General features: G+C 44.1%; 1 protein-coding gene across 1 annotated transcript in view; it reads left to right on the top strand.

Moving 5' to 3' along the window:
• BACE2 (beta-secretase 2) overlaps nt 1-14,808 on the top strand; it is a 168,979-nt gene that overhangs the window by 67,004 nt on the left and 87,167 nt on the right. Inside the window, exon 2 of the mRNA XM_030203823.1 lies at nt 813-901. Coding sequence (XP_030059683.1) covers nt 813-901 — 89 coding nt within the window. The remainder of the gene's footprint in view (nt 1-812; nt 902-14,808) is intronic.

Here is a 14,808-nt window from a genome sequence, read left to right as displayed (position 1 = left end):
AGCACTGAGATTGAGTACCTAGCTCAAGGAGGTCCTCAGGCAAGGGATGCCCTGGACCAGGTAGCCCTGGGGGAGGGGGAGAAGTCTTTATTTTTTCTTTTTATTTGGCAATTTGTCCCCTAATGGTGGATCAGGATAGCAGTGCTGGAGACAGAGCGAGTTGGCATTATCCAAACTACACCTCTAGGAATGTCTGCGCATTTACCCCCGGATTCTATATAGGTCACCCAAAGTTGGTGCAGAAATTTGGGCGTGGATCCCATATCCGAGCATAAACTAATTAATGATCCATTAACAATCAATAATTGGTGTTAATTGGCAGTCATTTGGATTTATGCACGGATCTGCCCTACACCTTATTCTATAAAATGCGCTCCTAAGTTTTATAGCATGCAACTCAAAAGGGGGCATAGCCATGGAAGGAGTGTAGGTGGGTCAGGAGCATTCCCAGAGGTTAGATGTGATGTTATAGAATAGGGTCGTTTATGCACCTAACTGCCATTAGTTATGCAGCAGCATTTACACCAGGCTTCAGCAGGCGTAAGTGCCGTGACCAAAATTAAGTGTGAGATCCACGCTAATTTAGCATTCTGTCAATGCTCGTACTTTTAAACCAGTCAGAAGTTTATAATAGGTCATGCACATGCAATGTGGCCACATGTACATGAAAATGACTTTGTAATATCGTCCCTAAAATGTCTATTTCTTTTGCAGTCTCAAATGCCGTACTTTAACCAGAAGCCCTAACAGAAAACAAGGTCTGAGAAATGCACCTTAATATTCATGAATATGTCTTTGTTTACTTTCTGCAGCTGAACGTTCTAGTTGACACCGGGAGCAGTAATTTTGCAGTGGCTGGTGCACCAGACCCTGATATAACAACCTATTTTGATATAACAAAGTAAGTATTGCATCGCAAAGCCCAACACATTTTTTGAGCAAATCAAACTACCCAAACTTTTCAATGCAGGTTAGTAAGAATGAGAATAGTACGCTAGAATTTGTACTGCATCTTTCATTCAGCCATCACATGATATACATATAGGAGGACACAAATCTGCATGCAAAGACTGAATCAGAAGCAGGGCTGTGGAGTCAGTACACCAAACCTTCGACTCTGAATCCTCTGTTTTTCTACCATCTGACTCCAACTTCAACTACTGATATTAGGCTTTAAATTGTTTATTCATAAGTATATAAGTACATAATAAGTACATAAGTACCACCATACTGGGAAAAGACCAAGGGGCCATCAAGCCCAGCATCCTGTCTCTGACAGCGGCCAATCCAGGCTTAAAGTACTGGTAAATTTACAATTTTACTACTTCTAACCCACAATTTGCCCTGAAGGGTTCAATGCAGTTTACAACAAGAAAAGCTAGGCATACCCAGTGAGATACATCAAAGAGAAAAATGAAAGACAAATAAACTTTTACAGACATTTTAGCAACAGAGGGAAATTCCTATAACTGGTATTCATTGTAGGAACTTGCTAAATAGAAAAGTCTTTCTGATTTTTCTAAATCGGAAATAATTCTGCTTAGATCTTAAGACAGAGGTAACAAGTTCCACCAAAAAGTAGCTTGATAAGAGAAGCAAGATGCAAAAATTCTTTTATATCTAACCTTGAAATGAGGATAGTGTAGCATCATAAAAGATCTTACAGAAGCTTTAGAATTTCTGGTGGGTAAATCAATCAGTTGAAATTAGGTGCTAGACCGGGTACTATTGGATGAATCAAAAAAGACAACACGGGCTCTAACTGATAACCAGTGAAGTTTCACAAAAAATAGTGTTACCCTTTTAGACGTAGAAGATCTGTAAATCAATCACATCGCTGTATTTTGCAGTGTTTGTAGTGTTTTAAGAATTTGATCATTTGCCCCTATAAAAATCAAGTTAAAATAGTCTAGGTAAGCAAGCACAGTGGATTGTACAATCAACCTAAATGAAGAGTGATCTAAATTAGCTCTGTTTCTTAGTTTACGCAACAGATGGAAAACTTTAGTAGATATAGCAGATAGCTGTGGTTCGAAGTAAGATAACTGTTCAAAATTACTCCCAATATTTTAAGATTGGCTTCAACTTTGAAAGTCATTGCCTTTCTGTTCAAACTCTGGCATATAGTTTTCGTACATGGGCTTCCCAAATTCAGGAACTCTGTCTTGTGCCCATTTAGTTTCAATCTAAAATATTTAGCCCATTGTTTCAGGACATCTAATCCCAGCTCTATAGATTTTTTGTATATCATCATCAAAGGAGGTAAAGATGGTATTATCATCTGTGTAGATGAAATTACGAAAACCCTTTTTTGAGAGCTTTAAGCCTAGTTGTGCCATTAGCACATTAAATAGTATAGGGGAAAAGGGCGAACCTTGGGGAACCCCACAATTAGGGACCCAAGGTTTTGGCATGCCATGCATTTTGACCTGGTAGGTACGATTCTTCAAAAAACCTGCAAACTATTTAAGAACTACTTCAGCCAGTCCATAAAAGGCTAGGAGATCCAAAAGTAAAGTATGATCCACCAGGTCAAATATGCATGACATGTCGAACTGCATAACAAGTACTCATCTCGTCTCCCTACAATGATTTGTTTTTTAATCTCGGATAAAAGAGTACTCATTACTGTCTTGGTACTGAAACGTCTTCTGAATCCTGATTGTGTATTAGATAATATATCATGATCTTCCAAATAGTTTGTTAATTGTTCCACCACAATACCCTCAATTGTCTTTGGTCAGTAAAGGATCCAGGACAAAGATATAAGTATAAAATGATACATTTTACCATATATTATGATGATGTAAGTTTTTATTTACAACATCATATTGAAGCTGCAGTTGGTACATTTTCACCATCTCGACTTTGACTTCCCAAAATTCCTTCCAAATCCACAGCCCTGATCAGAAGAACTAGTATTACCCAACTTCTCAGTAAAGCACAGAGAGATAAAGTATGATGTGACTCACCCAGTAACAAAGCCTTAAGACTTTAGTAGAAGGAGGAAGAGCATTGCAGTTTTGTACTTAGCTTTATCAGTGTTACTGCATGGACTTTCGGACATCTTAAATCAGTAAACTTAGCCAAATAAACTCTCCTTCTCCTGGGAGCTGGAGACGTGCATATGCACATCATCTCCTGCTGCTGGGCCAAATCATGCTGCTCTTATCCCAAGATGTGTCATGGCAGCAGAAGATTATGCATTTTAAACTTTTCTTCAGCTGCCAGGAGTAAGAAGGTGTGTTTGTTTAATTTTATTGAATGAAGATGTCAGGAGACCTTTTAGCAGTACAGTTAAATGTTACTCTGTTTCCCTCCCTGCATTGTGGGAGTCACTAGGCTACTTAACTGGGCCTCTCTCACATTGTGGTGCCTGTTTGAGTGGTATTTATACAACTGAATATAATGAAGATGATGCAGAGCCAGGATTTGACTGACCTGAATTTTCTATGGCTGGAGATCAAATAATGGATTTGGGAATTTGATGCTAGGGGTTTGAAATATATGGATCCCTTTGGGGAGAGTTTGAGGGAGAGAAGGAGGTGAGAAAAGGTATGGCTTTGTCTGTCATGGGGTGATAAGACACACATATTCCTATTTGCAGGGGCTAGAGGATGATAGATATTCCTGTGTTGGGGTACAGGTTCAGTTGTATGGATTCTCTTGTCTTTGGAGGGGGCAGATGTATGTGGGGTTCACAGTAGTTAAAGCACAAGTAAACTGTAAGGAATTACAGGAGGTCCTTTCAAAACTAGGCACATGACATGGAATTTCATCTTCCATTTAGATACCAACAACTGGAAAGTGATAGGGAAAAAAATCCTAAATCTAGTTATGCAATGCTGAATTTCACAGTAGGAACATGAATTGATGTGCCTACATTTAGGTGCGACCATTAATGCCAGGTCAATGGCAGGTGTAAATGGGCATAACCTATAGTATTCTAGTCACGTAAGACTAGATTAACTATATGGCACTGAAAATAAAGCACACACGGGTATTCTATAAGCCACGCCTAAAATTAGACATGGTTTATAGAATTAGCACTTATAGCCGGGAACTTATAGAATTGGTACTTATGGCCTTACTTTAGGCGCAGCCATTTTCACCAACTGAAATGTGGTGCACATCCTCACACCTAAACTAGGCATGCTGCCCCCTTATCCTATAAATTACATGCATAAATTCTCAGAAAAACCTCAAACTGCCCATGATCCTCCCATTTCTACACCCCCGTTAGACTTTTGCTTAAAATGTAGGTGTGCACACTTTAATTAAAACCAATTAGTGCTAATAATTGCTTATTAGGATACCAATTAGTGGCAATTGGTTCGTTATTCAATTAAATTGCATGCTAATTGGGCGTGTGCACCATATATAGAATCAGGGGGATACAAAATTGAATACTGATACATATTGGAAGTATGGTACATTTTGAAGAGTGGCCTTTGTACAATAAACATAAAATAAACTAATTTTTGGACATTTCACATAGGCACCCAGTTTTTATTATTATCTTCCTCTGAAGAAGCTCCTTTATTTGATATCCAAGAGACTTTTCAACAAGACTGTCGGGGGGGGGGGGGGGGGGGGGGAGGGGGTACAAAATTTAGATTGTGAGCCCTCTAAGGACAGGGAAATACACAGTGTACCTGAATGTAACTCACCTTGAGCTATTACCGAAAAAGGTGTGAGCAAAATCTAAATAAAGATATAATTACGACTGGCACCCAATTATAGAATTGCCCTTATAAGGGTGTACCTACACATGTACACCTTCGACGCAGTTAACCAGGATTCATTGTATGAGCCTATTTGAGACAAGCATATAGGGGGTAATCCTATAAGGAGCCACCTTGATATAGCTGGAAAGAACACACACAAATGCCAGTATTCTAGACACATGTACACCTATGAACACATGCAACATAAATGATCAGTTTCTGGCTTAGTGCTATTCTGTCAGGATGCACCAGTATGCGATGGTGCGTGCCTCACAGGTGGCGTTCACATGGGTGGAGTTTGGGTGGAGCATGGGTAAGCTCACATTAACACATGTAGAGATAGTAAGATACTGTAATCTACATGTGTTTTTTTAAAATAATCTAACTGCTGGCATTTTCATCAGCTCCATGGCTGGTAAGTATTGGCACTTAAAATAGAGGTGTGTTTTTGACCTGTGTGTGTGGTTTTTTTTTTTTGTAATTATCTTTATTGAATGCAGGACAAACCATATATTAGAAAAACAATGCAAGTGCATATACAGTATTTAACAGCTGAGAGCATTGTATGTTATGGGTTCTACTATTACTACTACTTATTATTTCTATAGTGCTAGTTATGAACTATGAAATATGAACCATGATTAAGACCTGTAAAAGCAAAGGCTCAACAGAGCATATAGGCTGACAGGCCTGTCTCTTAGTTGACCTCTTTACTGAATCAGAGCTCATGCTAGCACCTAAGTAAACACTATAAACTTAGTTGTCCACCCTAGAGCGGAGTCAAAAGGGGCAAAGGCCATAAATCGTGAGGCTCAGGGACTTATGATCTGATAAGATATTCCTATGTGCAAACGGGCCTGGGAAAGGTGCAATTATGGATGAACAGAAGAATGTGAGATTTAGTGACGTGGGATAGATGGTATGAATAGAAGACAGAATGATTTCTCAGGAAAATAAGTGCTAAAGCCTTGCTTAACACAAAAGGTATATAAACAGCTGTATCAGAGCATTACGTTGGGGAGAGGCGGAGGTAGACCACTTTTTTGGGTCCCCTGCGCTCCCCATGAGAAACTAGCATTTGTAATTGTAAATTACTCGTGGTAAATAATAAAAAAAGAATTGCCTTTCTCATTATCTTGTAGTTTTGGTTTCTTTCACTCCTCCCAGTTGATAATGGCTGGTTTATGCTCATTTGGGAGGGGATATAAGCAGCCTAAAAACAGCATTACAGAGAAAATACACCTGTGCTCCCATTCCAAATGCATAGAGCATCCTGCCCATTTTCCATTACCCAACAGACAAACCTCTCCCCCCTTCCCCCCCTCCCCCCGAGAGCTAAAAGAAATCACCTCATATAAGTGCCAAAGGGATCTATATGCTTGGCAAAGCTTCCTACAAGAAGATTGAAGCCTCTGCTTTTCCCATCGGGTCATCTGAATCATCTTTGCATTCCAGTGCTGTAGGGGTAGCGTACTCTCTTCCACCCAGTATGTAAACCTGAATCATCCCCCAAAAGTAACACTCGATAAGACCACTCAACAGGCATGTCAAGCACACACTTCAAAGAGTCAAGCACTCAAAACAAAAATTCTTGCAACTTCACGCATTCCAAAAATGATGAATCAGGGTGTCTTCCTTACATTTGCAGTGCACACATTTATCATCATCCCAAAGACCCATTCGCTTTCCCCTAGATCTAGTGATATAAGCACCATGCAGAAGCTTTAGCTGCATCTCTTGCAGATTAGCACTGGGAGAGACTGTAGAGGACAGCACAAAGCATGCTGACACATCCGCCTCGGACACCTCCTCTCCCAACTGCTCCCCCCACCATTGTGCCATGTAAACAGAACTAGGAGAGGGGTGGTGCTCCCTGCCCAATGCATACCACACTGCTAATTTGTTTGCCTGGGCAGGCACCTGGCAAAAAAGCTTATCCATATGAGTGAAGACTAGGCCTGACTCCTTAGAGGAAGTCAGAGATGCACAATAGTGTCTCAGCTGCAAAAAAGAAAAAAAGTCTGAGTGTGACAGCCGCCACTGCTCTTTCGCTTGCTCAATTGATGGAAAGGCATCCTCTTCCGGAGCTATGATATGACCCACATACCTGCAACCCCCCTTTACCCAGGTGCGAAATCTGGTCACACCCTGCCCTGCAGGGAAGCAGGGGTTGTCAACCGCTGACAAGAAAAGGGAAGGACCTGAGGCCCCCCAATGTGGCATCTCCACCACATCCATGCCTTGTGCAATGGGCGGAGTAGACAATGCAACCTTCTCCCCCACACCTCAGACAGTTGTAATAGATTGAGAGCGGAATAAGGGTACGAACAATCTTCTCAAATATATTGTGGCGCGTACCCCCATATGTAGTTCATGAATCCATCTAAGCAGTGCTGCCACATATAAAGACGCAAGTCTGGCAAGTTAAGCCCCCCCCCCCCCCGTCCCGAGATCGGGTTAACTTAGCGTAGCCAATCCGCGCCGTATGCCCCGCCTAGATAAAGGACCCTATGACCCCTCTGTATACTCCTTCCTCGCATTTGGTTATCCATATAGGCAACATCTGCAAAGAATATAAGATCTTAGGGAGCATAATCATTTTTACCAATGCCACTCTGCCTAGCAACGACAGTGGTAAGTCTTTCCAGCGACAATCTCTGCTATATTTTGCGTGATTTCTTTGATCGCTGCCTCCTGCAGCGCAGTCACCTGTGGTGAGTGAGCCTTCCCTGTCGCACCATGCTTCAACGCCATCTTGGCCACGTGGCTGCCTCTGCACTCCCTGGCAGGCTGTGGAGTCTTTGCAGGCATAACCAGGTCACCACCCTTCCTGAGCGCCGCAGCTTCTCCACACGGTACCCTGTTTCTTGACAACAAAATCTTGGATCCGGTGGGGGAGGAGGGGGAATATATTAAAGCCGATTTTTATAACAGGAGTGGGGAGAGCAGCCGGCAGGCGTCCGCTCAGGTCGGAGCCATCATGTGACCCCCGTTTTTGACCTGTTAAGCTAGTATTTTGTATAGATAAAAGTCACCTAGTTTTCTTTATAGAATAGGCTCCAAATAGGAGCACTCTTAGTGCTAAAAAGTAGATGTCCCTTAATAGTATTACTCTCATAGGTGTTTATCCAGCTCATGTTCTAAAGTGATTGCCGGCCATCTTCTGACGCAAATCGGGAGATGGCCGTGATCTCCTGAAACCGGCCAAATCGGTATAATCGAAAGCTGATTTTGGCCGGATTCAACTGCTTTCCATCGCGGAGCCAGCAAAACATCAAGGGAGCGTGTCAGTAGGGTAGTGAAGGCAGGATGGGGGCGGGACGGGGGCATGGTTACGAGATGGCCGGCTTCGCCTGAAAAAAAAAGCCAAGCTTGACGAGCATTTCGCCGGGTTTACTTGGTCCCTTTTTTTTCACGACCAAGCTTCAAAAAGGAGCCCCAACTGACCAAATGACCACCGGAGGGAATCGGGGATCGCCTCCCCTTACTCCCCCAGTCGTCACCACCTCCCTCCCACCCAAAAAACAAAAAAAAAACTTTTTTGCCAGCCTCTATGCCAGCCTGAAATGTCATACCCAGCTCCCTGACAGCAGTATGCAAGTCTCTGGAGCAGGTTTTAGTGGGTGCAGTGCACTTCAGGCAGGTGGGCCCAGGCCCATCCCCCCTACCTGTTACACTTGTGGTGGTAAATATTGAGCTCTACAACCCCCCCCCCCCCCCAAAAAAAAAAACCACTGTACCCACATCTAGGTGCCCCCCTTCACCCATAAGGGCTATGGTAATGGTGTAGAGTTGTAGGGAGTGGGTTTTGGGGGGGGGGGATTTGGGGGGGTCAGTACCCAAGGTAAGGGAGCTATGCACCTGGGAGCTATTTTTATTTTTACTTTTTAGAAGTGCCCCCTAGGATACCCGGTTGGTGTCCTGGCATGTGAGGGGGGCCAGTGCACTACAAATGCTGGCTCCTCCCACGACCAAAAGGCTTGCACTTCCTCGGGTTTGAGATGGCCGGGCCCGGTTTCCATCATGGCCAAAAAATGCAGCCGGCCATCTGTAAACCCGGCGATCTCAATATTTGACCTAAATGTTGAGATTTAGCCGGCGCCAAGCGTATTATCGAAGGAAAAGATGGCTGGCCATCTTTTTCGATAATACGGTTTGCACCGCCCCTTTACGGCACCGGCCCCGAAGATGGCCGGCCATCCATTTGGCCGGCGCCGTTCGATTATGCCCCTCCATGTTACATTTATAAAATAAAAATTAAGAAAAAAAATCTAAAAGAAGTGAATTAAAAATACCACTCTTCAGAGCACACTTCCATTTGCATCAATATTCCAATGACACTTAACATATTCTAGTAAGTGGGAAAAATGAATAAATTATCTCTGTCTAGGACTATCATACACAAGGCAGGGACTAGCATAGCTAATTACATGGAGGGGAATTTTAGAACGGGGACGACCATCTCTAAGGGCGCCCAACTCTAAGGACGGTGCTGCAAAGGGGCGGGGCAACGTGTATTATCGAAACAAGATGGATGTCCATCTTTCATTTTGATAATACGGTCGGGGACGCCCAAATCTTGACATTTAGGTCGACCTTAGAGATGGTCGTCCTCGGTTTTCGACGATAATGGAAACCAAAGACGTCTATCTCAAAAACGTCCAAATCCAAGCCGTTTGGTCATGGGAGGAGCCAGCATTTGTAGTGCACTGGTCCCCCTCACATGCCAGGACACCAACCGGGCACCCTAGGGGGCACTGCAGTGGACTTCAGAAATTGCTCCCAGGTGCATAGCTCCCTTACCTTGGATGCTGAGCCCCCCAAACCCCCCCTCCCGGTCCGCCTGCCTGAAGTACACTGCACCCACTACAACTGCTCCAGGGACCTGTATACTGCTGCGATGGACATAAGTACATAAGTACATAAGTAGTGCCATACTGGGAAAGACCAAAGGTCCATCTAGCCCAGCATCCTGTCACCGACAGTGGCCAATCCAGGTCAAGGGCACCTGGCACGCTCCCCAAACGTAAAAACATTCCAGACAAGTTATACCTAAAAATGCGGAATTTTTCCAAGTCCATTTAATAGCGGTCTATGGACTTGTCCTTTAGGAATCTATCTAACCCCTTTTTAAACTCCGTCAAGCTAACCGCCCGTACCACGTTCTCCGGCAACGAATTCCAGAGTCTAATTACACGTTGGGTGAAGAAAACTTTTCTCCGATTCGTTTTAAATTTACCACACTGTAGCTTCAACTCATGCCCTCTAGTCCTAGTATTTTTGGATAGCGTGAACAGTCGCTTCACATCCACCCGATCCATTCCACTCATTATTTTATACACTTCTATCATATCTCCCCTCAGCCATCTCTTCTCCAAGCTGAAAAGCCCTAGCCTTCTCAGCCTCTCTTCATAGGAAAGTCGTCCCATCCCCACTATCATTTTCGTCGCCCTTCGCTGTACCTTTTCCAATTCTACTATATCTTTTTTGAGATACGGAGACCAGTACTGAACACAATACTCCAGGTGCGGTCGCACCATGGAGCGATACAACGGCATTATAACATCCGCACACCTGGACTCCATACCCTTCCTAATAACACCCAACATTCTATTCGCTTTCCTAGCCGCAGCAGCACACTGAGCAGAAGGTTTCAGCGTATCATCGACGACGACACCCAGATCCCTTTCTTGATCCGTAACTCCTAACGCGGAACCTTGCAAGACGTAGCTATAATTCGGGTTCCTCTTACCCACATGCATCACTTTGCACTTGTCAACATTGAACTTCATCTGCCACTTGCACGCCCATTCTCCCAGTCTCGCAAGGTCCTCCTGTAATCGTTCACATTCCTCCTGCGACTTGACGACCCTGAATAATTTTGTGTCATCGGCGAATTTAATTACCTCACTAGTTATTCCCATCTCTAGGTCATTTATAAATACATTAAAAAGCAACGGACCCAGCACAGACCCCTGCGGGACCCCACTAACTACCCTCCTCCACTGAGAATACTGGCCACGCAATCCTACTCTCTGCTTCCTATCTTTCAACCAGTTCTTAATCCATAATAATACCCTACCTCCGATTCCATGGCTCTGCAATTTCTTCAGGAGTCTTTCGTGCGGCACTTTGTCAAACGCCTTCTGAAAATCCAGATATACAATATCAACCGGCTCCCCATTGTCCACATGTTTGCTTACCCCCTCAAAAAAATGCATTAGATTGGTGAGGCAAGACTTCCCTTCACTAAATCCGTGCTGACTTTGTCTCATCAGTCCATGTTTTTGTATATGCTCTGCAATTTTATTCTTGATAATAGCCTCCACCATCTTGCCCGGCACCGACGTCAGACTCACCGGTCTATAATTTCCCGGATCTCCTCTGGAACCCTTCTTAAAAATCGGAGTAACATTGGCTACCCTCCAGTCTTCCGGTACTACACTCGATTTTAGGGACCTGAGTATTGTATTTGAGGCTGGCATAGAGGCTGGCAAAAAAGTATTTTTAAATTTGTTTTTTATGGTGGGAGGGGGTTAGTGACCACTGGGGGAGTAAGGGGAGGTCATCCCCGATTCCCTCTGGTGGTCATCTGGTCAGTTGGGGCACCTTTTTGAGGCTTGGTCATGAAAAAAAATGGACCAAGTAAAGTTGACCAAATGCTCATCAGGGACACCCTTCTTTTTTCCATTATCGGCTGAGGATGCTCATCTCTTAAGCACGCCCCAGTCCCACCTTTGCTGCGCCTCCGGCACGCCCCCATGAACTTTGGTCATCCCCGCGATGGAAAGCAGTCGAGGGTGTCAAAAAATCGGCTTTCGATTATGCCGATTTGGACGACTTTGCGAGAAGGACGCCCATCTCCCGATTTGTGTTGAAAGATGGGCGTCCTTCTCTTTCGAAAATAAGCATGATTGTAACTTAGTAGATGGCAACAGATAGACCTGTACTGTCCATCCAGTGTGCCCAACTCATAGCATAACATATGATGTGATACTACATATGTATACTTGATCTTCATTTCTCTCTGCCATTTTCAGGGCACAGACTGTAGAAGTCTGCCCGGCACTAGCCTTGTTCTCCAACTCCTGAAGTTGTCATTGAAAGCCCATCCACATATATCAAGCCAAGCCACTGGCACTGGCCTATCTTTCCAGTTATTGAGGTTGTCATTGAAGCCCCACTCCAGCCCATCCAAATCTGTCCATTCACATTCAGGGTACAGATCGTAGGCCAGTGCCGGGCAGACTTCTATCTGTGCAGCTACTGAGGCAGAATCTGTCTAGCCATGATCAGGGCACAGCCCATAGAAGTCTGCTCAGTACTGGATTTGCTTCCCAATTACTGGTGTTACCATCTAATCACCGCTAAGCTTGTTTGGTTCCATGCTTTCTATACCAGATTCCTTTGTGTTTATCCCACGTGTTTTTCAATTCCGTTACCGGAATATTGGCTTCTCACAGTGCCTTTAAATTGCCAGTTCTGGGGCATGTGATTATAATTAACGATGTTGTGGAAAGCCAGTGAATTAATTGTGCCAGCTCCCTACCTTTTATATGGTAGTCCTAGATAGAGATAATTTATTCATTTTTCACACTTAGTGGAATTTTTGAAGTGTCATTGGAATACTGATACGTTTTGGAAGTGTGTTTGGAAGACTGACCTTTGTAAAATAAACATAAAATAATTTAATTTTTGGATATTTCACGTGGAGGGGAATAATCAAACGGCGCCAGCCAAATACATGGCCGGCCATCTGTTTTGGCAGCGCTGCAAACAGCTGGCCGAACCGTCTTTTTGAAAAAGATGGCCGGCCATCTTTTGTTTCGATAATACGGTTGGAACCGGCCAAATGCATTGGATTTGGCTGGGGTTTGAGATGGCCGGTTTCGTTTTTTAGCAATAATGGAAAGTTATGTCGGCCATCTCAAATCTGGCCAAATCCAAGGCATTTGGCCATGGGAGGAGGCAGCATTTTTAGTGCACTGGCCCCCCTGACATGCCAGGACACCAACCGGGCACCCTAGGGGGCACTGCGGTGGACTTCAGAAAAGCTCCCACGTGCATAGCTCCCTTACTTTGGAAGCTGAGCCCCCCAACCCCCCACCAAAACCCATTACCCACAAATGTACTGCACCCACTAAAACTGCTCCAGGGACCTGCATACAGCCTCTAGGACTTATTGCTGCTGTATAACTTTGGCACACCAGTTCACACCTGAAGACTAATCTCTCTGAAAAAGTCCTTTCTTGGAATAGCCACTTTTACTCACAGTTAACTGCAGATCAGAGGTTGTGCCCCACTGGCAAAGTGTTCCCTGGTACTAAGATGAGCAGTAGGTCAGAGCTGGCACAATGGTGTACAATGCCCTCTTTCAGCACCATTCAAGGTAAGAACTACGTTCTCTAACGTGGGTAACACAGGAAAGGGATCTAAAACTGTCTTACAAAAATGGCCACTACCGCATGGATTACAACAGGAAACAAAACAGGGCACACTCTGACCCAGTAAGCAGGGGGAAAGCACCAGGGGAGTAGAGCCTACCAACTACCAATACCTACACCCACCACAATGCATTGCTGATGTGACTCTGCAGTGCAAATAACAGAAAAGGTGTCACACTCACCCCAGAGCCACATCACAAGCAGGCAAAGGCTGTCGGAGGACAGAACACATTCTGCTGTCATGGAGGTGGGTACGGCATTTGAGGCTGGCATACAGGCTGGAAAAAAAATGTTTAAAGTGGGGGTTTTTTTTGGTGGGAGGGGGTTAGTGACCACTGGGGGAGTACGGGGAGGTCATCTCCGCTTCCTTCCGGTGGTCATGTGGTCAGTTCGGGCACCTTTTTGAAGCTTGGACTGGAAAAAAAAGGGTCCAAGTAAAAGCGGCCAAATGCTCTTCATCGCCGCCTTTTTCTTCCATTATGGGCTAAAGCCGGCCATTTCTTAACCCCAGCCATGCCCCACCTTCGCTTCATGGCCAACACACCCCCTTGAACTTTGGCCGGCTCTGCAATGCGAAAGCGGCGATGGTGTCAAAATAGCGGCTTTCGATTATACCGATTTGGCCGGTTTTAGGAGATGGCCGGCCACCTCCCGATTTGTGTCGGAAGTTGGCCGGCGATCACTTTCGATTATAAGCTGGATAGGCACCCAGTTTTTATTATCTACCTCAGAGGAAGCACCTTTATTTGATTCCCAACAAGACTTTCAGCACTGGGGGCAATATTCAGAGCCACAGTCGCTGCATAAAGATAAATGGATAAGTGCTCTGTTAACATTCGGACTACTATTTGTGTGGCCTCCTAAACAGATAAAGCCAGTCAGGTTTTCAGGATTTCCTCAATGTGTGAGAGAAATTTGCATTTGCTGGGTCTCCTGTATATGCAGATATATGTCATGCATATTCATTGTGGATGTTCAGAAAACCTAGCTGGCTGTGCGGTTTCCAAGACAGATTGGGAAACTCTGATCTAGAATGCTGCTGAATTACTGCTATCTGGGTCATTTTTGAGTCTCGCCCTCAAAATCCTCCTGACTCCTTCTAAATTTAAATGCATATATTTTCTGACAAGACTTGGGGAAAATCCACTTCTTATTTCTAGGATAAATAGCATAAAATATATTGTACTGTTTTGGGATCTTGCCAGGTACTTGTAGCCTGGATTGGCCACTGTTGGAAACAGGATGCTGTGCTTGATGGCCCTTCAGTCTGTCCTAGTATGGCAATGCTTATGTTCATCAATGTATCAGATTGCTGGCCAGAATTAAACATTAAAAAAAAATCCACTTATGTGATGAGCATCAGCTCCTGACCACAAAAGTACTTTTGAACATTGATCTCAATGTCTCATTAAAATTAACCTCCATACATATGATTCCCGTCAGCTCTAAGTATCCTGAACAGTCCTTCACATAAAGCTAAGTGTGGCCTTTTGAGTACAGTACTTATATCATTTTATATATCTGTTACCTCTTCTCTGCAGTGAATGTCCTACATCTTTCTAGTCACCCTAGACATGCTAAAAATTCTATTCTTCTTTTTAATCCCAAGTGCTGTCGTCATAACCAGGTTGAGTGAC

Source organism: Microcaecilia unicolor, chromosome 5 (genome assembly GCF_901765095.1).
Source record: "Microcaecilia unicolor chromosome 5, aMicUni1.1, whole genome shotgun sequence".
NCBI lineage: Eukaryota > Metazoa > Chordata > Amphibia > Gymnophiona > Siphonopidae > Microcaecilia > Microcaecilia unicolor.
This window is presented reverse-complemented; position numbering and strand designations above follow the sequence as displayed.